Genomic DNA, 27,669 nt, shown 5'->3' on the forward strand with positions numbered 1-27,669 from the left:
AAAAATGTACAACGCAACTTGAAACCTGGATTAGAAATAACAAAATAAATCTATAAAAGTTTACACTTCCAGTGACTGCAAAACTGTTTTTTCCATGTCATCAAACAGCTGAATTGAATTTTCACCCACAGTCCTCTGTCAGATTTCCTTAAATCTAATTCAGACAAGTTATCAGAAAAGCAGAACTACAATCTTGGTATAGCTTCACTACTGTATGGAAGCCTCAATGGCAGTAGCTGAACAGTAGAAAAAGCTAAAACGTCTCTGGTTTTCTCCAGGGTTTTCAAAAAAGACAAAAAATACAGTTAAAATACACAAGCCAGTGAAACAATCAACTAAAACATTTCACTAAAAAAAACTACCTAGACACCACAAATCTTTAGGCTGCAAGTTCCATACAGCACAGTCATTTAACCTGTGCAGCTACTTTGCAAGGTTCAAAATGCAGGACCCTAAACTGATCATGGTATTGAGACAGGATTTTCACCACTGGGTGGGTTCTTTCAAATCAATGAAGGAATTGCTGTGGTGTGGTTGAAACTGTATCCATGTCCCAGGCGGTCACCTGGCATCTTCTCCTGCATTATTAAAGGCTCAATTCCTCACCCATGCTCTTGGTACAGCACGGGACATTCTCATCCTGCTCCTTGTGAGTTCTTTGATGTAGTTCAAGGTTTACACTGCAACTGAAGGTCCTTTCACACTTGGAGCATTTATATAGTTTCCCACTTTTGTGAAGGTTTTGATGATATTTAAGGCTATTTTTGTGCCTGAAGCTCATTCCACACTCTGAACACTTATAAGTTTTCTCTCCTGTGTGAATCTTCTGATGTATTGCAAGGGTTGTTCTGTGCCTGAAGCTCTTATCACACAGAGAACATTTATAAGGATTGTCTCCTATGTGAATTTTTTCATGTCTTCTAAGTGTTTGTTTGTACCTGAAGTTCTTTCCACACAAAGAACATTGATAAGGTTTCTCTCCAGTGTGACTGTTTAGATGTCTTCTAAGGCTGCCTTTGTACCTGTAGCTCTTTCTGCAGACAGAACATTTATAAGGTTTGACTCCTTTGTGGATTCTTTGATGTACAGTGAGGTTTCCTTTCTGGTTAAAGCTTTTGCCACAGTGAGAGCATTTATAGGGTTTCTCTCCTGTGTGACTGTTTTGATGTCTTCTAAGGTTAATTTTGTATCTGTAGCTCTTCCCACACACAGAACATTTATAAGGTGTCTCTCCTGTGTGAATGGTTTGATGTGCTCTAAGGCTCTCTTTGTATCTGAAGCTCTTACCACACACAGAACATTTATAAGGTGTCTCTCCTGTGTGAATGGTTTGATGTACTCTAAGGTTGCCTTTTTTCCTGAAGGCCTTACCACACACAGAACAGTTATAAGGTTTGACTACTTTGTGAATTTTTTGATGTGCATTAAGGTTTGTTTTCTGGTTAAAACTCCTGCCACAGATGGAGCACTCATAAGACTTCTCTCCTGTGTGAATCTTTTGATGTATTTTAAGGCCGTCTTTGTGACTGAATCTCTTGCCACACTCGGAACATTCATAGGGTTTCTCTCCTGTGTGAATCTTTTGATGTCTTTTAAGGGACTGTTTCTGGTTGAAGCTCTTTCCACACTCAGAACATTCATATGGTTTTTCTCCTGTATGGATTCTTAGATGACTCATAAGATGTGATTTCTGAGCAAAGCTGCTGCTACAGTGGGGGCATGTGTATGCCTTCTCTCCTGTGTGTGTTCTTTGATGTATCCTGAGACCATCACTCCGAGCAAAGGTCTTTCCACACAGTGAACATATGTATGGTTTTTTCCCTGTGCTGGCTGTTCCACTTGCAGAAGTGCTGGTCTGACTGGAGCTCTCCTCAAGCAACAAGGTTTTGTTGAGCTTTCCCTCTGTGGAGATGCTGCCAGGAGGCTCATTCCCCCTCTCTTCTGTCTGTTTCTCTTGTTCCTGGAGGGCTCCTCCTAGACAAGGAATCGATTTCTCCATCTTTTCCTCTGTAGGGCTTCCCTCTTGCCCCCTTGGGCTTTCCAAACCCTGAAGGGTCTCTTCTTCCTCTCTTTCCAACAACATTCCAGGTGGGTCCCTCTCAGTCTCACAGTCCATTGTATGCCTTGCAGGAAGGAGGAAAGTCACTTGGTAAGAGCCCAGGGGGAAACAACCTCCCCCCAGAGTTGTGCATATGGGTTTCATTCCCTTTGTCCTTAGCTCAGACAGCCTAATTGTAACTAAATCCTCATGTGGGAATGCAGTAACATGGGCTCAGCTTCCGCTGTATCTGCAGAGCATTTTGGGCCACTCAAGGCATCCTCGGGGAAAGGAAATATTTGTTCCCTTGCCCCACAGTTACCCCCAGCAGCTGCCATAAGTCAAAGTGAACATGCACCAGCTAGAGTGCTGGTCCAAGTCCACATTGACCCAGCAATGCAGATCAGGATCAGGAAGAGAGTCAGGATTCGGAGTGTGCCGTCATTGCTTAACTCACCCCGTTCCCAGGCCTGATCTGCCCTCCTAACCAGCCCCATCACCAATCTGCTTCATGGCAAAAAAAGAGCCATGGAGGATGCAGAACGGCAGCGAGATCAGGAGGCAGCTGCGAGTGGAGATATCCCTTCCACACTGTGGGTCACTCTGCCCTATGTTGCACCCAGCAGCTGTCCCTGGTGGCAGCAGTACTCAGAGAAGGGGTGCCTGGCAGAGAAAAGGGAGCCTGTTCTGGAGATGCTGGAGAGGTGCTGGTCTCTCTGAAGGGAGACGCAGAGACAGAGCCAAGGTTGGCCCAGAAGGGCTGTTCCAAACTTGAACAATAAAGGGCACCTCCATCCTTACCCAAGTGGCTCCGCTCCTCTTCTTCTTCTTGCCTGAGGTCAGATGGATTCTGGACTGTGGAGGAGGAATTCTCAGCTGCCACCTGCAGGAGCAGAGAGGGGCTGTTTCAGAATAGAGCAGGATGTCTTAGAAGGGCTTGCAGGGGAGGGCTACATGAAAGAGGACTCTACCACCCAGTGGCATACAAATGCAGGTCTGGGGGGATGCCGCAGGCCCCAGGTGCCATGCTGCAGGGGGGTGACAGCACGAGTGACCAAGGTGGTCGGTCTGTGGAACTCCTTGCTGCAGGATGTGGTGACGGCATCTGGCCTGGACGCCTTTAAAAGGGGATTGGACAAGTTTCTGGAGGAAAAATCCATTATGGGTTACAAGCCATGATGTGTATGCGCAACCTCCTGATTTTAGAAATGGGCTATGTCAGAATGCCAGATGCAAGGGAGGGCACCAGGATGAGGTCTCTTGTTATCAGGTGTGCTCCCTGGGACATTTGGTGGGCCGCTGTGAGATACAGGAAGCTGGACTGGATGGACCTCTGGCCTGATCCAGTGGGGACATTCTTATGTTCTTATGTCACTAAAATCACGGTTATGAGGAGTAATACCATCATGTTATATATCTTTAATTTACAGCAGAATGCAGTGAAGCCAAAGCAAGTGAAATATCTCCATTCTCTCAAAAGGTAGGACCAAAAAATCAGAGAAGAAAAATACTTTCCTATGGAACCAAAAGCAAATTTCCTTAACTCAAAACAGATTAATGAGGCTAATTATTCAAAGAGCCAATGATATGTTATAATAACACAGCATGGAGCCAATGAGGTATTGATAAGGTGACACCCGGGCAGGGGAGGGGGGCAGATGATGCCATTATTGACCAAAATTGTGATTTTTAGGAATATAATCATGTTATATACCATTTGATGTGTAATTACAGCAGAATGCAATGAGAGAAACTGCAATGAAGTATTTGTGTTGTATCAAAACCTATTCAGTTGTGTGACTGTGTCTTCAAGTTGGCTACTGATTTTTTGGGTAAGCAGTATTGTTCTATAGTATGAATGAATGCATGGTGACACCATGAGTAACCAGACCAGGTGATGCCAACGCTACGGATGCCACTGGTGCAGGGCAGGCCTTGGGGCAATTTGACCAATTTGGCCCTGCTCCTGAAGGGGCCCAGCACTGGGGTGGTGAGCTGAGTGACTGCAGCTGTAGGCAGCACCTCGCTCTGCACCTGACAGTCCATAAGAACATAAGAGCCCAGCTGGATCAGGCCATCTAGGCCAGCTTCCTGTATCTCACCATGGCCCACCAGATGCTTCAGGGAGTACACAAGACAACAAGAGGGCATCCTGGTACCCTCCCCTTACCCTGCACTCTGAGGTAGCCTACCTCTAAAGCCAGGAACTTGCACATACCTACCATGACTTGTAACCTGTCCAGCATTGAATCTATCATGCTCAAGTGTCACAAGGACAATGCAACGAATAGAACATGGTTGCTTGATGGCGGCATCTGAATCCAGCTGGAACAGTAGATTTGGTGTGTTAAGACCCTTGACCAATTTAAGCCAATTAGACCACTTGCCCCCAATTGGACATGCCATGATGAGTATGTGCAATCTATAGGCTTTAGAAGCAGACTTCCTCTAACATGTCAGATGCAAGGGAGTGGAAACAGGATACGGGTATCTTCAGTGGCCCTCAAGGCATCTGGTGAGCCAGTGCAAGTATAGGAAGCTGGAGCAGATGAGCCCTTGGCCTGCTCCAGGATGGCTCTACTAAGGCTCCCCCCAGAAGAGCATCTCTTGCAACACATCTCAAGACAGTCTGCCACTTCCTCACAAGCCCCTCATAGTTCCAAGGTGTAGCTTGAAGGGACACAATGCCACAGCCCTGCTGAAGATCATCGTCTGCATGTGGGAGTTGAATCTCATGAGAAGAGCCCTGCTGGGTCAGAGCTGTGCTCCACCCAGTCTCCATCCACCCTGCTTTGCACAGTGGCCACCCGAGGCCTCAAAGGCATTAAAAGCCACAGATGGGGGCAGCTCCCTCTTGCCTGATTGCCCTCCAGCACTGGCATGCACAGGTTTTAGCCCATGACGGGGCTCCTTCTCATTTCCTACAAGCGATAAATTTTCTTACAGCCCTCAAGACACAGGCAAAAGTTTTCTCTTTCTTTTTTTTTGGTAGGCCAAGTGATGTCCACCACACCCTTCCTTGTTTTCATACCACCCTTCAGTAAGATGGCAATCAAATAAAACTAAATGTTAAACTAGTTTATGGGCTGGAGAGTCCACTCTTGGGAGTTTCCCTTCCATTTCCCAGTTCTGCCCTTCAGGAGAGAAGCAGGTTTCTTTGACTGCAACCAAAGGTTAGAAATATCCTAGAATCCTGCCCCATAGAACCCCTACCCCACTGTTAAGCAAACAAAGTGGAATTGCTGTCCAGTCCACACACTCAAAGTACCCCCCACAGACTGCTTTGAAGTCCATTCACTTCAATGTACAGCATAAAGGCAGTGCAGATATTTCCCCTCTCACTTCTGTGTCTCTCAGGCGGAGCTCCCAGCAAGGCCATCTAAGCTTTGAACTTGGAAACAACCATCACCTTTTATCACTGGACTTGCCAAGGTGGGGAAAAAGCAGCTTCTCACCTTGCTAGCTGCCTCCTTTCACTCACCCAAACCCCACCAAGCTAAGACCAGCAGAAGGAGCAGGATCCAGCCACACCCTGATGGAGCAGAGTGCAGAACTAAGCCAGTGCCCTTTATCAGCTCAAAGCCTCCCTCCTCTTAATAGAGTAGCAGAAGCCAGCTGTTTGTCGTTTGGGATTTGCAAGGCCTCCTGGGAAGTGTAGTTCACTTTAGGAAAACACCTGGCCTGAAGTGAGGAACCCAACAGCTCTCATAAGAGACTTATGGACCCTGACCAGTTGAGAGCCAAGTAAGAGGTGGAGGTGGTGATGGTATTTGTGGAGCCAAAGGTGTGTCCTGACTCAGCAGGGATCACTCTTACCATGTCTGAAGCAACAGGAGTATCATCCTGCCAACCTGATGGCCAGGTACTGCAAGGACGTGTTGATCAGACATGAGAGGTGAGCATCAGGTCCACCTTCTCCTTCAAAAGTTGCTGAAGGCATTCCCGCAGTGGCACTTGATGAGAAACCAGGCAAAGGTCCTCTTGCTGGTGTGCAAGGGGGTGCACACCTACCACTGCTGCCACCTTCCCTGCCCAACCTGATTCAAAGGTGAAGCAGTGCAGTCCCCAAGTGCCCCTCTCCTCCCCACTGCTGCGCTGGAGGCTCCCACTTCCAAGCGGGGCATGCTGGGGGCAGAAGGTTCTTCCAGCCTGTTTTGAAAAGGCAGCTGGCCAGGACAAGGGGGAGGCAGGGGGCAGAGCAGCAGCGACACCCTCTGTTCTGCTCCAGCCCCGTTGCCTCCTCACTGCGGCAATGTCCAAAAAAATGCCACTTAGGGGCCCTATCTTGCATTGGATACAGTTCAGACTTCCTGGCCTGACTGTTCCAGCACAAAATAGGATAGCGCTGCACATAGATACTTATGAGATGCAAACAGCAGGATACCAACATTTAAAAAGCTTTTTGGCTAGTAGTGGTGTCATCTCCCACGTGCTTCAACAGCACGACCTACGTCCCCTCTGCGCACCCAACCAATGCCACTGATAGTAAACCAGCTGGCAGAATAGTATCAAAGAGAACAAGCAGAAGTATGTCTTAAAGAAATAATTAATTTTGATTGGTAGTTGATTGATTGGTAGTTGCAAGGGCGGAAGCAGCAGGCTTAGAGAAAAAGGTGAGGCCTTTGCCTGGTTCTCCATCACTTGGGATGTTGTGAAAGAGTCCAGCAGTCCACCTCTGCCTCCATATTGTACTTCCTAATGGGGCAGGTCGGCAGCACTGGGGAAAGTGGGGGGAAAGCCTTACAGTATTTGATCAGTGCAGGGAGGGGTGCAGTGTACAGACAAGAGGGTCTTTCCTTTGTTTTGTGTGACTTCCCTTTTCTCTCTTACCCTTTAGAAACAGTATATTATATAGTATATTGGCAACCTTCAGTCTCGAAAGACTATGGTATCACGCTCTGAAAGGTGGTTCTGGAACAGCGTCTAGTGTGGATGAAAAGGCCAATCCAGGAGTGACAATCCCTTCCACACCAGGAGCAAGTGCAGTCTGTCCCTGGTCTGTCTCCCTGACTATGGGCCTTCCTTCTTTGCCTCTTAGCCTCAGACTGTGGGCAAAGTGTCTCTTCAAACTGGGAAAGACCATGCTGCACAGCCTGCCTCCAAGCGGGCTGCTCAGAGGCCAGGGTTTCCCACTTGTTGAGGTCCATCCCTAAGGCCTTCAGATCCCTCTTGCAGATGTCCTTGTATCGCAGCTGTGGTCTACCTGTAGGGCGCTTTCCTTGCAGGAGTTCTCCATAGAGGAGATCCTTTGGGATCCGGCCATCATCCATTCTCACAACATGACCGAGCCAACGCAGGCGTCTCTGTTTCAGCAGTGAATACATGCTAGGGATTCCAGCACGTTCCAGGACTGTGTTGTTTGGAACTTTGTCCTGCCAGGTGATGCCAAGGATGCGTCGGAGGCAGCGCATGTGGAAAGCGCTCAGTTTCCTCTCCTGTTGTGAGCAAAGAGTCCATGACTCGCTGCAGTACAGAAGTGTACTCAGGACGCAAGCTCTGTAGACCTGGATCTTGGTATCTTCCGTCAGCTTCTTGTTGGACCAGACTCTCTTTGTGAGTTTGGAAAACGTGGTAGCTGCTTTACCGATGCGTTTGTTTAGCTCGGTATCGAGAGAAAGTGTCGGAGATCGTTGAGCCAAGGTACACAAAGTCATGGACAACCTCCAGTTCATGTGCAGAGATTGTAATGCAGGGAGGTGAGTCGACATCCTGAACCATGACCTGTGTTTTCTTCAGGCTGATTGTCAGTCCAAAATCTTGGCAGGCCTTGCTAAAACGATCCATGAGCTGCTGGAGATCTTTGGCAGAGTGGGTAGTGACAGCTGCATCGTCGGCAAAGAGGAAGTCACGAAGACATTTCAGCTGGACTTTGGATTTTGCTCTCAGTCTGGAGAGGTTGAAGAGCTTTCCGTCTGATCTGGTCCGGAGATAGATGCCTTCTGTTGCAGCCATGCTTTAGAAATATGCAGCCTTTATAAACAGCCATGCTGCTAAACTAGGTACTTGGCAAAGGCTAAAGGACTTGCAGAAAAATTCTACTCAAGTCCCATTGACTTCAATGGAAAGTTTTCCCAAATTGCAGCCCAATCCTAAACATATCTAATCAGAAGTAAGCACCACAGACATTCACCTATAAGTCGATCTCACAGATAAGTTGAGGGCAAGTTTAGAGGCAAGAATCATAGAATTTTCTATGACCCTCAGATAAGTTGGGGTCATAAACTTAGGGTGGTGTCTGATTATAGTTTTGTCTGATTTTACCAGGGGCCAGATCCTGAAAAATAACCTACCAGTAATTGTTAACTAAGAACAGACTTTCTCTAATTTATTAAAAATATAGTAAAAGATCATAAGATTCATTTTTATTCATAAAGTTTTAAATTCTGGTCTTCACCATCTTTTTGTAAACACTATCAGAGAGTAACTGCACTGTAAACAGCATACTAATAGAACTGTGGTTCCCAACCTGGGGTTCATGTACCCCCAGGGGCACTCAACAGGACCTTTAGGGGTACTTGAAAGAGAATGGAATAATGGCTATGCTCCAGAATGCCTTGCAGGGCCAGCAAAGCATGTAGTTAGTTGACTGTGAAAGCCCCACCAATCGCTAATTTTTGGTGATCAATTCCTGTATGAATCAGTGATTGAAAACCAGCACAGGGAAAAAACTAAAACATAAAAAAGTGACCCATCACCCAGAACTTCTCAGGACACTTCTGGTGCAGAACAGTGCAAAGGCAGAGTCTTCTGCCCTTCAAAGAGAAAACACTGTGATAAACACATGAAGTCTGGGCTTTCATATAGAGGAGATGAGGGCTTGTATTATTGCAGACATTTTGCTAATGTGCAGGGTACAATTTATGGAAATGGGCTGCCAAGGGATATGCAAGTGAAAAAGTTTGGCAACCACTGCAGGAGATCCATGAATCAAATCCACCTTTAAGGTGTCTGGTGTGTTAAGCCAGAAACTCTACATATAACATACAACTTATGTTGTACATTGACAGGGGTGCTCAATACATCGATCGCGAAGCACAATGAGTCGATCGCAGGCTTCTCTCCCATCCACGCATCCCTGGGAGTGAGCCCCGTTGACTCTACTGGGGCTGACTCGTGAGTAGACCTGGACAGAAGCCGCTGGCAGGCTTCTCTCCCATCCACGCATCCCTGGGAGTGAGCCCCATTGACTCTACTGGGGCTGACTTAACTTTCCCCTGTTTTTGCACTGGTATGTATGGAGATCTGCCCCCCCAACTTCCATCTGTTGGTTCTGTGTGCAAGGGGTTTTGCACTGGTCTTGCTGTGATGTCTATATAGAGATCTTCCCTCCCCCACACCTTTCCCCTGTTTTTGCACTGGTCTGTATAGAGATCTGCTCCCCCCCCCCCACACACACACACACACTTGTATTGGAATCGAGGAAGATCTGGTGAGGAGGTAGATGTGGTGTCAGCAGTGGCCCCTTTAAGGGTAAGGCCTGGGCATCCAGCAGAGTGTGCTGCACAGCTGCAGCCACTTGAAGGCAATAGGGCCCTCAGGGATATAAGAGCACCTGAGGCAGGAAGGGCTGTACGTATTTATGTGAGTCAGCCTTTTCCTACATGAAGATCATTAAGTCCAAGTACCTTTCCACCATGACTGATGAACATTTGGAAGTGTGCTTGAGGCTGGCTGTCAGCAGCTACTGTCTGGACTATGCATCCTTGGCTGATTCACTTCAGTGCAAGTCATCAAAGTAAACTCAAGTAATTACAAAAAATGTTTATAATTATGTTGTGTTGTGCAATATTGGCTCATGCAGTTATGCAAGGTACATATTGTATTGGCAACCTTCAGTCTCGAAAGACTATGGTATTGAGCTCTGAAAGGTGGTTCTGGCACAGCGTCTAGTGTGGCTGAAAAGGTCAATCTGGGAGTGACAATCCCTTCCACACTGGGAGCAAGTGCAGTCTGTCCCTGGTCTGTCTCCCTGGCTATGGGCCTTCCTTCTTTGCCTCAGACTGTTGGCAAAGTATCTCTTCAAACTGGGAAAGGCCATGCTGCACAGTCTGCTTCTAAGCGGGCCGCTCAGAGGCCAGAGTTTTCCACTTGTTGAGGTCCATCCCTAAGGCCTTCAGACCCCTCTTGCAGATGTCCTTGTATCGCAGCTGTGGTCTACCTGTAGGGCGCTTTCCTTGCATGAGTTCTCCATAGAGGAGATCCTTTGGGATCCGGCCATCATCCATTCTCACAACATGACCAAGCCAACGCAGGTGTCTCTGTTTCAGCAGTGCATACATGCTAGGGATTTTGCCCCTCTGAAGTCTGCCACAGGCGAGGTCATCCAGGATCGGGCACAGCAGATGGAACGCTGGGTGCAGCACTACTCTGAGCTATATTCCAGAGAAAATGTAGTCACCGAAGAAGCGCTGAACAACATTGAGTGCCTGCCTGTGCTGGAGGAGCTTGACAGTGAACTAACCCTAGAAGAACTTCACATGGCCCTGGACTCCTTTGCCTTTGGCAAGGCACCTGGAAAAGACAGCATCCCTGCTGAAGTCCTAAAGTGCTGCAAAGAGATCATCGTCACTGAGCTGCATGAAATCCTCTGTCTCTGCTGGAGAGAAGGTGAAGTACCTCAAGACATGAGGGATGCAAACAACAACATACATTGTACACATAAATGTTATATGTTATGATGGCGCGAACATTGTAAAAAAAACTCTGGTAGATCTCCGGGCCTTCCTGGGTTTCAAAGTAGTTCTCGAGGCAAAAAAGTGTGAGCACCCCTGTTGTACAAGAACACAGCTAGGAGTGTGCAATTCAATTCACAGCAGAGAAGCAACAGCAAATGGCTGTGACCAAGTGCAGCTGCACATAGCTGAAATCCTATTTACTCAGAAGCAGACCCAGGGCTTTTTTTCTAATGGAACGTGGGGGGACAGAGTTCCTGCACCTTTTTGCAGGGGCCCCTCCCCTTCGGAGGCATTCCAGGAGGGGGGGAGCAAAACAGAGGCATTAGCTGGGTGGGTGCTGGGGGGTGCAGGGTGGGCGGGCACCTGGCCCCTGCCTGACCGCACAATGACCCCCTCCTGCCCCCATCTCCAAGCTCTCGCCTGAGCCCAGCCATCCTCCCTTCCCCCTGCGCTCTGCTTCCCTGTGCAGCTTCCAAGCCGTGGAGGACATGCGCTGACACCAAGGAGGAGGACGGACAGCCAGCCAGGGAGAAGGGCTGTGGTACCCACGGAACACCCAGGTACTGGTTCGGCGGAGGAGGAGGGGAAGGAAGCTGGCTGGTGCAGCCCCCGTGCCAATCTGCAGCATGAGCCTAGGCATGTCTGCTCAGAAGTAAGTCTCATTGTGCTCAATGGGGCTTGCTCCTGGGAAAGAGTGCCTAGCCTTGCAGCCTGAGAGCCCAAGCCTATGCATTTCTACTCAGAAGTAAGTTCCATTCTGTTCAATGGGGCTTACTCCTGGGAAAGTGTCATAGCCTTGCAGCCTGAGTAGACAGGCAGAGGAAGGGCTCTGAGGCTGCAGTCCTCTCCACACCTTCCTGGGAGGAAGCCCCACTGCCTCTAATGGGACTGACTTCTGAGTAGACAGGCACAGGATTGGGCCCTGAGGCTGCCATCCTATCCACAGTAAGCCCCATTCACTAAAGTGGACTTCTGAGTAGACATGCATAGGATTGGGCTCTTAGGCTGCAATCCTAGGCACTTTCCATTGACTAGAACAAGACTTACTTCAGAGTAGACATACCTAGGATTGGGCTCTTAATCCTGGCAGAGATATATATCTGCACCCGTTTTCACATGCTAAGGGCAGGTGAAAAGGGATTCTATGCGTGTACAACATGCTGTCCAGCTTTGCCAGAGATCTTCCTCATCCTTCCCCCACAAGCATGCCCTCCACCAGCCAGAGTTTGCAGCTCCTCTCCAGCAATGCACAGCAGCTGCTCAGGGCAGCAGAGAACATACAATTGCATGCCAAGCTCCTTCCCAAAGACACAGAGTATTCTGATACCTGAATTAGACCATATTTAATCCCTTGTTTGCAAATGTAGCTGTTTCTATGTGCACCTAAGGACCCCCCTCGTGTAAGAATTCCTTTTTTATTCTTACTCCCACAGTTGCTTAGAGTAATTTTACTACATGGAACTCATGTGAGCCATTTTTTGGAATCCATTCACTGCTTCCTCTCCTCAAAGTAGTGCCACACTACATACTACACGCTACAAGTGCACCTGTACAGTATTTTTCCCCATGTGTAGAAAAAGTAGCTAGGGGGAAGGGGATGTGGAGATTGACAGCCCAATCCTATGCATGTCTACTCAGAAGTAAGTTCATCTTTAGGGGGGGAAGCACATAAAAAATATTTTATTTCTCCAATAAAAAATGGTTTTAAAAAATTTTTATATATAAATAAATAAATAAAAGATTGGCAAGTTGTGAGTTCCTGCACTTTTTCTTTTACAAAAAAAGCACTGAGCAGACCCATTGCTTTCCCTGGGTGTTATTCCTAAGTAATGGTGCTCTGAATTGTAGTTTGTGAGACATTTGATGGGAGTGTTTCCACTTTTAGGGAAGGTGCATCCTGCAGCTGGAACAAGCCCACCCTCACCTGGTCTGAAGCCTGTTTCCTCCTCTTGAGTTACAGCAGGATCAAGGCTGTCAGGGGGGCTTCACTCTTAAAGAAGTGGGGTGATTCTGAGGAACCGGTTCAGCTCTGCTCTCTGTCTTGGGGGGATGTTGGAATGGAAACTGCTGTCTGCTGCTCTAATCAGTTTCCTGGTCAGTTTCCCTGACAGAATGGCTTGTAAATAGGGGGCAGAGAAAGAGGGACAGTGGGGAAGGGAGAAGAGAAGGGGGGCACAGCGGGCAAGGAGAAGGGGGAGAAAACAGTTCAATAGAGTGAAGGCTGGTGGAGGGAAGAGAGGGGTTGGGGTTGAAGGGCAGAGAGAAGCAGGCAGTGCAAGAGTGGGGCAGGAGGGAGGGAGGCCTCCCTTCCTCCCTCTTGCTTGGAAAGAAGCAGATGCAGAGCTGTAGACTCTGCATGAAGAAGCAGCCCTCCTGTCTCTCTCCCCATCTTCAAGCTACAATCTTTCCCTGGGAGTAAGCCCCACTGACATTAATGGAACTTACTTCTGAGTAGGCATGCACAGGCTTGGGCTCAAAGGCTGCCATCCTATGCGCACTTTTCTGGGAGTAAGCCCCATTGACGACAGGCATGGGACACACTCCAGGCTCCTGTTCCCTCACTCCCCTTTCCTGACCTTGCGAAGACTAGCAGGGGCAGAGGAGGAGGAAGTCAGAGCCACCGAAGAGACCAGGCTTGGGGAGCCTGAGCGGGTGGGACTGCAATGCCCAGGAGCAGTGAGGAGGAGGGAGCAGCAGGTGAGCCAAGCAGCTCCCTCAGGCTCCCTGCTCGAGGTAAGGAGAGCGAGTGGGGGGGGCAGGTGGCACGTCTCCCTCCCCAGCAGCACCACTGCTGCTCCACAGTGCCTGAAACAGCCCTGACCCCCCCCCCAGTGGCCCCGTAGATAAGGCGAAGGGTTGATTCAGGAGCGATCTGTTGGGACAAATTTATCGCCCTATAGGCAAGAATCTATGGTAAGTTCCATTATAGTCAATGGGCTTACTCCCAGGAAAGTGTGGATAGGATTGCAGCCTAACTGCAGTATGGGTCAGAATTGCCAAAAATTTATAGGTCCCTTTGGACACCACTGGTTGCATGAGCCCCATGGCATTATTTAGACCAGGGTGTCAAACTCATTGCATGCAGCAGCCGAATGGCACTCGTGGCGCCTGCTCAGGGCTGTCATTAAGCAGGAAATGGCGTCACCAAGACAGTGATGGCCAGAAATACACACTTGGCTCTCACACAGGAACTGATGAGCTGCAAATGACAGCAGAGGAGGTGAGCACCTCTGGATCCTACTTTCAAGATGTGGGAGAGCGCAACTGGCACACAGGCTGCCCTTTCAGCAGCACTGCTTCTGCCACAGAATCACTTCAACGCTCAGCAGCTGACAGGTGGTCTGCAAGGGGACCCCTCAGCAGAAGTGGTGCTGTTGAAAGGTCAGCCTTGGTGGTCACTGGGCACCCCCAGCATCCAGGAAGCATCTCCAGTCTCCTTTGCACATCCCTCTTGGTCTGCCTTCCCTCCGCCTGCACCATCCCTCACCTTCTGAAGACTCCTTCCATCTCTCCCTCCCAGGCCTCCCAGCAGAAACATGGCTCCTATAAAGGTGGTGTTGGGGGAGCCCAAATATCACATGGGTCAGATCCAGCACCTCTTGTTATGTTTCTGTTCCCCAGTGTGTTCAATATGCTGCACAACTGAACATAAGAAGAGCCCCGATGGATCAGGCCAAAGGCCCATCTAGTCCAGCTTCCTGTATCTCACACAGTGGTGTAGCTAATGGTCGTGTAGCCCAGTGCCAAGCTCAAAATGTTGCCCCAGAAGTGATGTCACATCTGGAAGTGACATCACACCCAGGCTTTTTAAAAAGTGAAAATTGGGAGGAACTCACCTTCCCCCTCTAGCAGCTCACCACCCACTTGCTCTGCTGCCTCCCCCCAGTCAGTGGCATAGCTAAAGCATCTACCTGCTACCTGGGGTCAAAGACGATTTGTAGCCACCCCCCCCCCCAAGACAAAAACAAATTTAATAAAATGTGTGCCCTGATTGGTTCGGGACACTGTGCTGGGGTGAAGAGGGATGGTTATTCTCTCCCTGCTAAATATATGAGGGGCACCACTTGAAAAACTACCTGTTTACCCAGTAACTGTATTATAATACTCAAAAATGAGAGCTGATTCATATTAACAGCTTATTGGTTTCATGCTGTATCATGATAACAAGGTCATTGCAACATGTCAACCACATAATATGTCAGTGGTTCTCAGAACAATAAGGCTGCAACCCTAACCACACTTTCCTGAGAGTAGGCCCCACTGAACAAAATAGGACTTACTTCTGAGTACACTGGGTTAGGATTGTGGCCTCAGTCTCATAGGTCGGTTTTGAGTTAAGAAAATCCACTTTTGGTTCCAAAAGGCACTTTTGTTTTCATTTTCTGGTTATTTGGCCATATCTTTTGATAGAATACAGATATTCCAATGCAGTTTCCTTCATTGCATTCTACATTAAATTATCTTTCCAATGATATATAACATGATGGTATTATTCATACATACCAAGATGTTCACAATTTTGGCCACTAGTGTCAAGCTCAGCTTGTTGCCCCCGCTAAAGTTTGATGCCCAGTGCAACTGCTACCCCTGAACCCTCTTAGCTATGCCACTGGTTCAGAGACACACACACTTCCTGTATCTCACAGTGTTCCACCAAATGCCCCAGGGAGCTCACAAGGCAACAGACACAACCTGCATCCTGGTGCCTGTCCCTGCATCTGGCAATCAGAGGCAGCCTGCCTCTAAAACCAAGAACTTGCACATACCTACATGACTTGTAACCCGTAATGAACTTCTCCTCCAGAAATTTGTCCAATCCCCTCTTAAAGGCATCCAGGCAAGATGCCATCACTACTTCCTGTGGCAAGGAGTTCCACAGACTAATTACACACTGGGTAAAGAAATATTTTCTTCTGTCTGTCCTAACTCTCCCAACACTCAGCTTTCGTGGATGTCCCCTGGTTCTGGTGTTATGTGAGAGTGTTAAGAGCATCTCTTGATCCACTTTATCCTTTCCATGCATAATCCCCTGGTTCTCTACTCTCCACTCCTCACTGGACTGGAACTGAACTGGAACTCTCCCAAGGTCTTAGAACAGCCAATAAGGTTAGTGTCTCTGAACAGGCAACATCAGAACTTTGAAGTTCAAGACCAAGTACTTTTGAAGAAATGTTTACCATCTGAGAACAAACATCATTTCAATGAATCCTTCTCCATTTTACGCAAGCTCTTGATGCCTGGGTGAACTTCTGCACCCTTCAGGGACAAACTGCAGGTTACATGAAATGGTTCCACTGAAACATCTGACATCTTGATAAAGAGGATACGTAGAGAAAAATATATGCAGATTTATTACCAAGCATAGACATTGCAATAGAAAGATGAGCAGCTAACTCAGGGCTTTTCAAACTGGGGCATCGAAACGCCCCAGCCTGTGGGCCCTGGCCTCTGCCCCCTTAAGGGACAGGGTAGCCTGGAGGCAGGGAGGAGGCAGCAGCGCGATCCCCAGGATCGCTCAGCTCAGGGGGCTAAAGGGGCTTGGGTGCACTTACCCAAGCCTCCTGCAGCCTCCCCAGAGTGCAGGGAGCCCAGTGCAAACCTCTGGCAGGGCTCCCCACAGCAGTGAAAGTGAAAGCAGAGCGATCGTGCTCCACTTCCGCTTTAGCTTTAGCTCCGCTTTTACAGCTCCGCTTTTACACGCTGGGGAGGCTGCAGGAGGCTTGGGTAAGTGATACTGCCTTCCACCTGCCCCCTCTGCTTCCCCCCACCCCCGCAAGCACTTACAGTGGATCAAACTCTCCGTGAGAGTTTGAAAACCACTGAGCTACCAGATAAATGTGTAACTCAAAATTGGCTCATCCTATTCATTTCTAAGGCAAAATGTTTATATCCCAGTTTCTAATTTTTAGAAGAGTCCAACCTGGCTAGAAACCTAATTTTTAAAAGAACACAATAAACGTATAAAATGCAGTTTACACTCCCACTGATTGGAAAACCTTTTCATGACATCCAACAGTTGAACTGAATTTTCACCCACAGTCCTCTGTCTCATTTCCCAAAAATCCAATTCAGCCAAGTTATCACAAAAGCCAGAACTCCCATCCTTGAACAGCTTCACTGCTGGGAGTAGGACTCAATGGCTTTCATTGCACAATGGAGAAAGCTAGAACATGCCTGTCTTCTCCATGGTTACCTAAATATGCAAACCACTAAAACAACCCACTAAAACATGCCATAAAAAACTACCACGAGGGTCCCCAAACCGATGAGGGTGGGAGCTTCTGGCAGGATTTTCTCCACTGTGAGGACTCTAAAACAGAGGAAGGAATTGCTGTGTTGTGGTTGAAACTGTACCCATGTCCCACACAGTCATGTGGCATCTTCTCCTGTGTTATTCAAGGTTCAATTCCTCACCTAAGCTCTTGCTACAGCATGGGATGGTCTCCCCCTGCTCAGTGTGACTTCTTTCATGTTGTTTAAGGTTAACAATGTGACTGAAGGTCCTTTCACACTTGGAGTATTTATATTGTTTCCCTATTTTATGAAGATCTTGATGATATTTTAAGCTTTTTCTCTGCCTGAAGCTCTTTCCGCACTCTGAACATTTATAAGGTTTCTCTCCTGTGTGACTCTCCTGATGTGCAGTAAGGTGTGCTTTCTCTCCTGTGTGAGTCTTTTGATGTGTTCTAAGGGACTGTTTCTGGCTGAAGCTCTTTCCACACTTGGAACATTCATAGGGTTTCTCTCCTGTATGGATTCTTAGATGTCTTCTAATATTTGTTCTGTTAGCAAAGCTTCTGCTACAGTGAAGGCATATGTATGGCTTCTCTCCCGTGTGTGTTCTTTGATGTACTCAGAGGCCATCACTCTTAGCAAAGGTCTTTCCACACTCAGAACACAGGTATGGTTTTTCCCCTTTGCTGCGTGTTCCATATTCAGAAGTGCTGCTCTGAGTGGAGCTGTCCTCAAGCAACAAGGCTTTGTTGAGCTTTCCCTCTGTGGAGATGCTGCCAGGATGCTCATTCCCCCTCTCTTCTGTCTGTTTCCCTTGTTCCTGGAGGGTTCCTCCCAGACAAGGAATCAATTTCTCTACCTTTTCCTCTGTGGGATTTTCCTCTTCTGTCCTTGGGCTTTCCCAAGCCCTGAAGGGTCTCCATTTCTTCTCCATCCTTACCTAAGAGACTCAGCTCCCCATCCTCTTCCTGTCTGAGGTCAGACAGAGCCTTCTGGACCCTAAGAACATAAGAACAGCCCCACTGGATCAGGCCATAGGCCCATCTAGTCCAGCTTCCTGGATCTCACAGCGGCCCACCAAATGCCCCAGTGAGCACACCAGATAACAAGAGACCTCATCCTGGTGCCCTCCCTTGCATCTGGCATTTTGACATAACCCATTTCTAAAATCAGGAGGTTGCGCATACACATCATGGCTTGTACCCCTTAATGGATTTTTCCTCCAGAAACTTGTCCAATCCCCTTTTAAAGGCATCCAGGCCAGATGCTGTCAACACATCCTGTGGCAAGGAGTTCCACAGACCAACCACACACTGAGTAAAGAAATAATGTCTTTTATCTGTCTAAACTCTTCCAACACTCAGTTTTAGTGGATGTCCCCTGGTTCTGGTATTATGTGAGAGTGTAAAGAGCATCTCTCTATCCACTTTATCCTTCCCATGCACGATTTTGTATGTCTCAATCATGTCCCCCCCTCAGGTGTCTCTTTTCTAGGCTGAAGAGGCCCAAACACCATAGCCTTTCCTCATAAGGAAGGTGCCCCAGCCCAGGAATCATCTTAGTCGCTCTCTTTTGCACTTTTTCCATCTCCACTATGTCCTTTTTGGGATGTGGCGACCAGAACTGGACACAATACTCCAGGTGTGGCCTTACCAACAGCATTATAATATTAGCAGTTTTGTTCTCAATACCTTTTCTAATGATCCCAAGCATAGAATTGGCCTTCTTCACTGCCACTGCACATTGGGTCAAGACTTTCATCGACCTGTCCACCACCACCCCAAGATCTCTCTCCTGATCTGTCACAGACAGCTCAGAACCCATCAGCCTATATCTAAAGTTTTGATTTTTTGCCCCAATGTGCATGACTTTACACTTACTGACATTGAAGCGCATCTGCCATTTTGCTGCCCATTCTGCCAGTCTGGAGAGATCCTTCTGGAGCTCCTCACAATCACTTCTGGTCTTCACCACTCGGAAAAGTTTGGTGTCGTCTGCAAACTTTGCCACCTCACTGCTCAACCCTGTCTCCAGGTCGTTTATGAAGAAGTTGAAAAGCACCGGTCTCAGGACAGATCCTTGGGGTACACTGCTTTTCACTTCTCTCCATTGTGAAAATTGCCCATTGACACCCACTCTCTGTTTCCTGGTCTTCAACCAGTTCTCAGTCCATGAGAGGACCTGTCCTCTAATTCCCTGATTCTACATTCTTACATCTACAAATGCTGTACGGGGCGGGGGGGGGGGGGTTCATGAGCACTCCAGCAGGGTTTACTCTTATTGATGCCTGACACCACAGTTGACTCCACCAGGAGATGAACGAACACTCCAGTAGGTACAGAGAAGGAGAAATTGGCTACCAGGCTCACAGCAGGGTGAAACATAGGGAATCAGGTTGAAGCTGTAAATATTGAGCAGAGGTGGGACTACCCAGCAGTAGCATAGCTAAAGGGGGGTGGCAAGGTAAGAATTGCAGATGCTGCAGTGCACTATGTAAGCACCGCCCACTTGCCCTAAGAGCTGTTACCCTGAATGGCTCCACTGGAGAGTGGGAGAGGCCGTGAACATCGGCACGTTGTGGCTCCAGCAATGCTTTTCCTGCTACTTTTCCTGTAGTAACCCCCAGTGCGTACAAGATGCTGCAGACCCAGAACTTTTCCCAGGTCTCAGAGTAGCCAATAAGGTTAGTGTCTCTGAACAGCTCACATCAGAACCATCAAAGTTCAAGATCAGGTACGGTTAAGTCCAGAAAGGTTTCCCATCCAAAAATTAACATTTTCAACTGAATCTTTCTTTGGCAAGAAAGAGACAAAGAAGAAAATAAACATAAATTTATTAGAAAGCAGAGACCCTAAGATAAGCAATTACCAGATAAAATGTGTATCTCACAATTACTCCTATTAATTTCTATGGTAAAATATTTATATTCCAGATTTTTAAAAATGTCCAACACAGCTTGAAACCTGGTTTGGACAGAACACAATGTCTAAAACACAATCTGCACTTCTATTGATTGGAAAGACTTTTGTTTCCCTGTCAAAGAGGAGAATTCAAATTTCACCCACTGTCAGATTTCCTTAGAATCTAATCCAGCCCAGATATCAGTAGAGCCTGCACTGGGTTATCTTTGCACAGCAGGACTTCTGTGAGGAGCCTCTCTGGCTGCAGCTACACAGTGGAAATACTAAAATCTCTCTGGTTTTCTCCTAGAAGGAATAAAAGGGCAATTGGAGCACACAAACCAATGAAACCATCAGCTAAAACATGCCATGAAGAACTAACCAGGCACTGGAAACAATTAGGCTGCGAGTTCCATACAGGACAACCATTTAGCCTGTGCAGCTACCTTGAGAGCTTCAGAAATGCAGGTCCCCAGATTGATCAGGGTACTGGAAGATTCAGATGGGATTTGCATCACTGGGTGGGTTCTTTAAAATAGAGAAAGTAATTGCTGTGCTTGAAACTGTATCCATGTCCCAGAGAATCATGTGGCATCTTCTCCTGCATTATTCAAGGCTCGATTCCTCACCCAAGCTCTTGCTGCAGCATGGGACAGTCTCCCCCTGCTCTGTGTGACTTCCTTCGTGTTGTTTATGGCTTATACTGCGACTGAAGGTCTTTCCACACTTGGAGTATTTATATACTTTCCCACCTGTGTGAAGATTTTGATGGTGTATAAAGTTTTTTCTGTAACTGAAGCTCTTTCCACACTCTGAACACAAATAAGGTTTCTCTGTGTGAGTCTCCTGATGGGTTGCAAGGGTTGTGATGTGCCTGAACATCTTATAACACAAACCACATTTATAAGGATAGTCTCCTGTGTGGAGTCTTTGATGTACAATAAGGTGAATTTTCTGCCTAAACCTCTTATGACACACAGAACATTTATAGGGATTGTCCCCTGTGTGGATTCTTTGATGTGGAACAAGGTTTTCTTTCCGGGTAAAGCTCTTGTCACAGCCCGTACGTGAATAAGGTTTCTCTTCTGTGTGAGCGCTCTGATGACTTTCAAGGGAGTGTTTGTGCCTGAAGGTCTTTCCACACTCAGAACATTTATAAGGTTTCTCTCCAGTATGGACTCTTACATGTCTCTTCAAATTTAAATGGTCAGAAAAGCTGCTGCTGCAGTGGGGGCATTTGTATGTCTTCTCTCCAGTGTGTGTTTTCTGATGCAAACTGAGGTTTTGACTCTGAGTAAAGCTCTTTCCACACTCAGAACATTTATAAGGTTTCTCTCCAGTGTGGGTTCTTAGATGTCTCTTCCAATTTGAACGGTCAGAAAAGCTGCTGCTGCAGTGGGGGCATTCGTATGGCTTTTCTCCTGTGTGTGTTCTTTGATGCACACTGAGGCTTTGACTCCCAGCAAAACCCTTTCCACACTCAGAACATTTATAAGGTTTCTCTCCAGTGTGGACTCTTAGATGACTCTGCCAATTTGATCTGTTAGAAAAGCTGCTGCTGCAGTGGGGGCATTTGTATGGCTTCTCTCCTGTGTGTGTTCTTTGATGCAAACTGAGGTTTTGACTCTCAGTAAAGCTCTTTCCACACTCTGAACAATTATATGGTTTGTCTCCTGCATGGATTCTTAGATGTCTCTTCAAAGTTGAGCCATCAGCAAAGCTGCTGCTACAGTGGGGGCATTTGTACGGCTTCTCCCCTGTGTGTGTTCTTTCATGCACTCTGAGGTGGCCGCTCTGAGAAAAGCTCTTTCCACACTCTGAACAATTATATGGTTTGTCTCCTGCATGGGTTCTTAGATGTCTCCTCAAAGCTGAGCCAACAGTAAAGCTGCTGCTACAGTGGGGGCATTTGTATGGCTTCTCTCCTGTGTGTGTTCTTTGATGCACACTGAGGTTTTGACTCCTGGCAAAGGTCTTTCCACACTCTGAACATATGTGCGGTTTTTTCCCTGTGCCGGGTGTTCCACATGCAGAAGTGCTGCTCTGACTGGAGCTCTCAAGCAGCAAGGCTTTGTTGAGCTTTCCCTCTGTGAAGATGCTGCCAGGATGCTCATTCCCCCTCTCTTCTGTCTGTTTCTCTGGTTCCTGGTGGGCTCCTCCCAGACAAGGAATTGATTTCTCCACCTTTTCATCCGTGTGGTTTCCCTCTTGCCTCCTTGTGCTTTCCAAACCCTGAAGAGTCTCTTCTTCCTCTCTTTCCAACAACATCTTAGGTGGGCGCCTCTCATTTTTGCAGTCCGTCATATGCTCTGCAGGAAGGAGGAAAGACTCTTGGTAATAGTCCAAGGAGAAACACAGACCCTCTGGAGTTATGCACATGGATTCCATTCCCTTTGTCCCAATCCATATCCTCCCCCACCTTAGGCAGCCTAATTCTAAATAATTCCCATTTGACAATGCTGCAGAGTGGGGTCAGCTTTTATTTTATCCCGCGGGGCATTTTTTGCCACTGGAGGCCTCCTAGGGGTAAAGGAAACATTTTTCTCACTCACCCCCAGCAGGTGCCATGGGTCACCATGGACCTCTACCAGTTAAAATTCATGTTGTTGAAGGTGGACCAAGCCCAAGGAGAGGATCTGGATTCAGAGTATGCCACTGTTCCCAAATCCAGGCCCTTCCCAGGCCTGATCCGCCCTCCTCCCCAACTCCATCACCACTCCATTCCAGGGCAAAAAAGAGGCATGGAGGATGCAAAATGGCAGCAAGATCAGAAACCAGCTGTGAGTGGAGACATCCTTTCCAAGCTGTGGGTCACACTACCCACTGATGCACCCAGCAGCTGTCTCTGGTGGCAGCATTACCCAGAGAAGGGGTGCCTGCCAGAGAAAAGGGTCGAAAAGCCCTGCTCTGGAGATGTTGGAGAGATGCTGAGCTCTCTGAAAGGAGAAGCAAAAACAGAGCTGAAGCTGGCCCAGAAGGGGTGGTCCAAACTTGGACAAAAAAAGGCACCTCCCTCCTTACCCAAGAGGCTCCGCTCCCCTTCTTCCTGCATGAGGTCAGATGGATTCTTAGGACTGCAGAGGAAGAGCTGCCAGCTGCCACCTGCTGGAGCAGAAGAGGGGCCATTTCAGGATAGAGGTCTTGGGGTGGGGGGCTTGTAGGGGAAGGGCTACATGGAAGAGGACAATTCAACCCCTGCCTACTTACTGGCCCTAGTTTCACCCATAGTCCTGGGCCACGAGACTCACAATCCCAAACTCAGAATTGATTGACTGAATAATGGACCTTCTCCCTGAATGTGTATTTTTATCCAACCATTTTCCATGTCATAGTCAGCATTCAAGGCAGCCAACAAAAACTATGCACAACACCAGCACATTGGAAATATCCATAGGAATTTGCAGCCCCACCACAGCAATACAAAGAAGAGTCTCCCAAGAAGGGAGCAAGACAGAGACTCCTCAGGAGGCTGTTCCCCGGTCTTGGGCTGGCAGCAAAGTCTCTACCACATCCCAGTTGGATGCAGGCTGGATGGTGATGGGGCATGGAAGGGAAGCTCTGCCCCGCACATTAATCCACGGACAGGTTCATATGGAAGCAGAACTCTGGTACTCAGGTCCCCAAATGAGCAAGGCTGCAGAGGTCAGCCAGCACGAGGGCAGTGTGTCCAATTTGGAACTGGGTACCTGGACAACTTGCATCCATACAAACCTGCCCAAGGGTTAACGTTTGGGTTGGAATACCACCTGATGCCATCTCAGGTCTACCACCTCCGTGCTACAAATCCCAACCAAAATCCCTACCCCATTTGGCACCTTCATCATCTGCTGCTGGTGCAACCCATATCAGGTGACTTCAAGAATGGGCCACGGCTGTCCAGCACAATGAATTCAGCCAGAAAATGAATGAGGGGACTGAGGCTGCTTGAATACAGAGCAAGAAAGGAGGCAACTTCAAGGGACACCTTGTCAAGAAGGACCACACATTTCAGGCATTCCAATTTCTAAAAGTCTTGCTAGCTACATATCTATCTCATGTGCACATATAAATCACCAGCCCTCGGAGCATTAAGAAATTGATGGAGATTTCTTCAGGCAAACACTAGTGACAAGGGACTTGACCCAGACAAGGACATCTGACAGTTCCACTGATAGAATCCTAGGGTCATCCAGTAACACAGCCTGTAACACAGCCTGTAACAGCTGGACAGAGGCAGCAACCACTGTGGCTCAGTCACCTGCTGTCCCCGTCTCGAGGTCTGTAGGCCACATTCCCTAAGCCAGGTCCACAACCCCAGTGGGAGGATAGCAAGGGACTGCTGTGTTGTGTGCTTCTTGGCCCACACTTCAAGCAGGACATCTCTTGAGATACATCTCAAGACAGTCTGCCACTTCCTTACAAACCCCTTATAGCTCCAAGGCACACAATGCCACAATCTTTCTGAAGAACAACATGCCTGCATGTGGGAACCCATATCCATGTGAGAATTGCCCTGCTGGGTCAGAGCTGTGCTCCATTCAGTCTCCATCCAACCTGCTTTGCACAGTGACTGCCCAATGCCTCAAAGGAATGAATGACAGAAGATGGGTGGAGCTCCCTCTCCCACTGTTGCCCCCCAACAACTGGCACTCAGAGGTATACTACCTGTGGAGCTGGAGGTTCCATTTTAACCCAAGATGGGGCCCCTTACAAGTGCTAAATCTTCATAGAACCTTTAAGAGACAGACTTTGTCAAATGTTGATTGATTTTGGTAGTCCAAGTGATGCCTCCCACACCCTGCCTTGTTTTCATCACAGGGATCTAACACCTTGCAATAAGATGGCCCTTAGAGAGTTGAAACGTTCAACTGTTTTATGGGCTGAAGAGTCCACTCTGGGACTTCCTCTTCAGCTTTCAGAAAGAAGAAGGTTTTTTTGACTGCAGTCAAAAGTAAGAAGAAATCTATTTGAGCACCCAGGCCCCATACAACCCCCCCCCCCAAAAAAAAAAAAAACAGGCTAGCAAGCACAGTGGAATTGCTGTCCAGTCCAAACTCTCAAGTAACCCCACATAGGCTGCTTTGAAGTCATTTCACTTCAAATTACAGAATAAAAACTGCAGATTTTTCCACCTCACTTCTGCGGCTCTCAGGTAGAGCCCACAGCAAGGCCATTATACATTTTGAACATAGATACAACCATCTCCTTCTTCCTCTTGCTTTGTCCAAGGTGAGAAAAAGGAGCTTCTCCATCTACCTGCCTTGCAAGACTCCTCTTTGGAGGTGCAAAGTCTTCCCTTTCACTCACCCAAATCCCCACCAAGCTGAGACCAGCAGAAGGACCAGGATCCAGCCACACCCAGATGGAGCAGAGGGCAGAGCTAAGCCAGTACCTTTGATCAGCTCCAAGCCTCCCTCCTCTTAATAGAATAGCAGAAGCCAGCTGTTTGTCATTTGGGATTTGCAAGGCCTCCTGGGAATTGTAGTTCACCTGAAGCACCACTCCTGGAATGTCCTCAGCACATTCTGAAGGAGAGGTTGGACCTGGTGCTTACTCCCACATCTGTGCAATGGTTGAAACTATCCACTTTCCAAACAGTCACAAGGTATCTTCTCCTATATTATTGAAGGCTCGATTCATCAGCTTTCGCTACAGCATGGGACAATCTCCCCCCACCTGCTGTGAGTCCTTTCATGTAGTTGAAAGCTTAAACTATGGCTGAAGCTCTTTTCACACTTGGAGCACTAATGTAGTTTCCACCTGTGTGACTATTTTAATGTTCTGTTAGGGTTTTTCTGCACCTGAAACTCTTTCCACAATCAGAACATTTATAAGGTTTCTCTAATATGTGATAAAGTTTGGTTTTGTTGGGGCCCTGCTGTCTGCACAACCCATAAAGGAAAATTTAGTGCAGCAAAATGCTGGCACCAGCAGTGATCTGAAACAGTCCCAGGAAGGAATCACACAGATGAGGCAGAATTCCACCAAGCTCTATTTACAAACTGTACACATGGCCATGCTCTCCGGCAGCAAAACAGCACAGTTCTCTGACTCTTCACAACAACCCACAAGGGTAGGCTGTGCCTGCCTCCCTTAAGTACTTCTGCTGACCAGTCAGGTTGAGGATGACCTCACCCCATGACCTCATCCTCAGGAGATCTATTGCATCAGCCTCCCAGGATGCACCTGTCACTCTTTCCATTCACCCATGTTGAGGCTGTACAGTCATCATGACTCAGCACATTTACACTTACATGGTTGGTCACATGTTATGCAGAGAGTTACATCCAGGTACTTACATCACCTAACCCTGATGACAGGGCAGCACCAGGCACCCCGGCAGGGAATCTCACCAGTCCATGCCAGGCTCCGGGCAAGAGGACCTTTCCATGGCTTTTCATCAAGCACCACTGCTAGAATACCTCAGCATGTTCTGAAAGAGACAGTCAACATGATGCTCACCTCCCACATCCATGCATCCTGCAGCACCTGGCTGTCTGGTCGGCAGGACGGTGGTCCTGTGGCTTGCATCCCGGTAAGAGTGTTCCATGCTGAGTCAGGACAGGCCTTGGGCTCCACAAACACCATCAACACCTTCACCACTTCCTTGATCCTCCACCAGCCAGGGTCGATAAGTCTCTCAACTTATGAGAGCTATTGGGGTCCTCAACTTAAGGCTGTTGGGCTCCTCCATGCAGGCCAGGTGTCTTCTTCAGGTGAACTACCATTCCTAGGAGGCCTTGCAAATTCCAAATTACAAACAGCTGGTTTCTGCTACTCTATTAAGAGGAGGAAGGCTTGGAGCTGATAAAAGGCACTGGCTTAGCTGTGCCCTCTGCTTCATCAGGGTGTGGCTGGATCTTGCTCCTTCTGCTGGTCTTAGCTTGGTGGGGAATCTGGGTGAGTGAAAGGAAAAACTTTGCACCTTCAAAGGGGAGGCTAACAAGGCAGGCAGATTGAGAGGCTGCTTTTTCCCACCTTAGACAAAGCCAGAGATAAAAGGAGATGGTTGTTTCTGTGTTTCAAGTTCACATGGCCTTGCTGTAGGGTCCATTTGGGAGCCACAGAACTGAGGGGGGAAAGTCTGCACTGCCTTTTTTCTTTATGTGAATTGAATTCCAAGCAGCCTATGTAGGGTCACTTGAGAGAGTTTCTCAGGCAGTAAACATACCTCTGAATGCCAGTTGCTGGGGAGCAATGGGGGCAGGGGGAGCTGCACCCATCTTCTGCCTTTGAGGCATCAGGTGGCCACTGTGCAAAGAGGTTGGATGGAGACTGGGTGGAGCACAGCTCTGACCTAGCAGGGCAATTCTCGCTTGGTTATGGGTTCCCACATGCAGGCTTGTTGATCTTCAGTGAGGTTGTGGCATTCTGCCCCTTCAAGCCATTCCTTGGAGTTATGAGGGGCCTGTTAAGGAGGTGGCAGATGGTCTTGAGATGTGCCCTGCTGGATCAGGCCAAGGGCTCATCTGCTCCAGCTTCGTGTGTCTCACAGTGGCCCACTGGCTGCCTTGGGGAGCACTGAAGACAACCATGTCTTCTTGCCACGCCCTTGCACCTGGAATATTGGAGGTACTTCTAAAACTTGGAGGTTATACTTGCCTCTCATGGCTTGTAACCAATGATGGACTTTTCCTTCTTAAATCTGTCCAGTCCCCTGTTAAAAGCATCTGGGCCAGATGCCATAATTGCATCTTGTGGCAAGGAGTTCCACAGATTAGTTACATGCTGGGGAACACCTGGAAGGCAGCTGAAATGACTTTCCCTTGGCATTGTCCTCAGTGTGGATGCAGGGGATCCTGTTGGGGAGACTGCTGAACCCCCTCAATTCCCCCTGGCCACT

General features: G+C 48.0%; 2 protein-coding genes across 2 annotated transcripts in view; both read right to left on the reverse strand.

Moving 5' to 3' along the window:
• Nucleotides 1-586: 586 nt before the first annotated feature.
• On the reverse strand, nt 587-17,881 carry LOC136639168 (zinc finger protein 658B-like). The gene is made up of 3 exons (XM_066613176.1): nt 17,604-17,881; nt 17,256-17,495; nt 587-1,826 (listed from the first exon to the last, which is right to left on the reverse strand). The coding sequence occupies exons 1-3, from the start codon at nt 17,879-17,881 to the stop codon at nt 587-589; spliced, it is 1,758 nt and encodes a 585-aa protein (XP_066469273.1).
• Nucleotides 17,882-20,442: 2,561 nt separating this feature from the next.
• The window catches only part of LOC136640321 (zinc finger protein 721-like), a 108,512-nt gene continuing 101,285 nt past the window's right edge, over nt 20,443-27,669 (reverse strand). The window contains exon 7 of the mRNA XM_066615363.1: nt 20,443-21,830. Within this exon, the coding sequence (XP_066471460.1) occupies nt 20,454-21,830 (1,377 nt within the window). The 3' untranslated portion in view covers nt 20,443-20,453. The remainder of the gene's footprint in view (nt 21,831-27,669) is intronic.

This window comes from Tiliqua scincoides, chromosome 2 (genome assembly GCF_035046505.1).
Source record: "Tiliqua scincoides isolate rTilSci1 chromosome 2, rTilSci1.hap2, whole genome shotgun sequence".
Lineage (NCBI taxonomy): Eukaryota > Metazoa > Chordata > Lepidosauria > Squamata > Scincidae > Tiliqua > Tiliqua scincoides.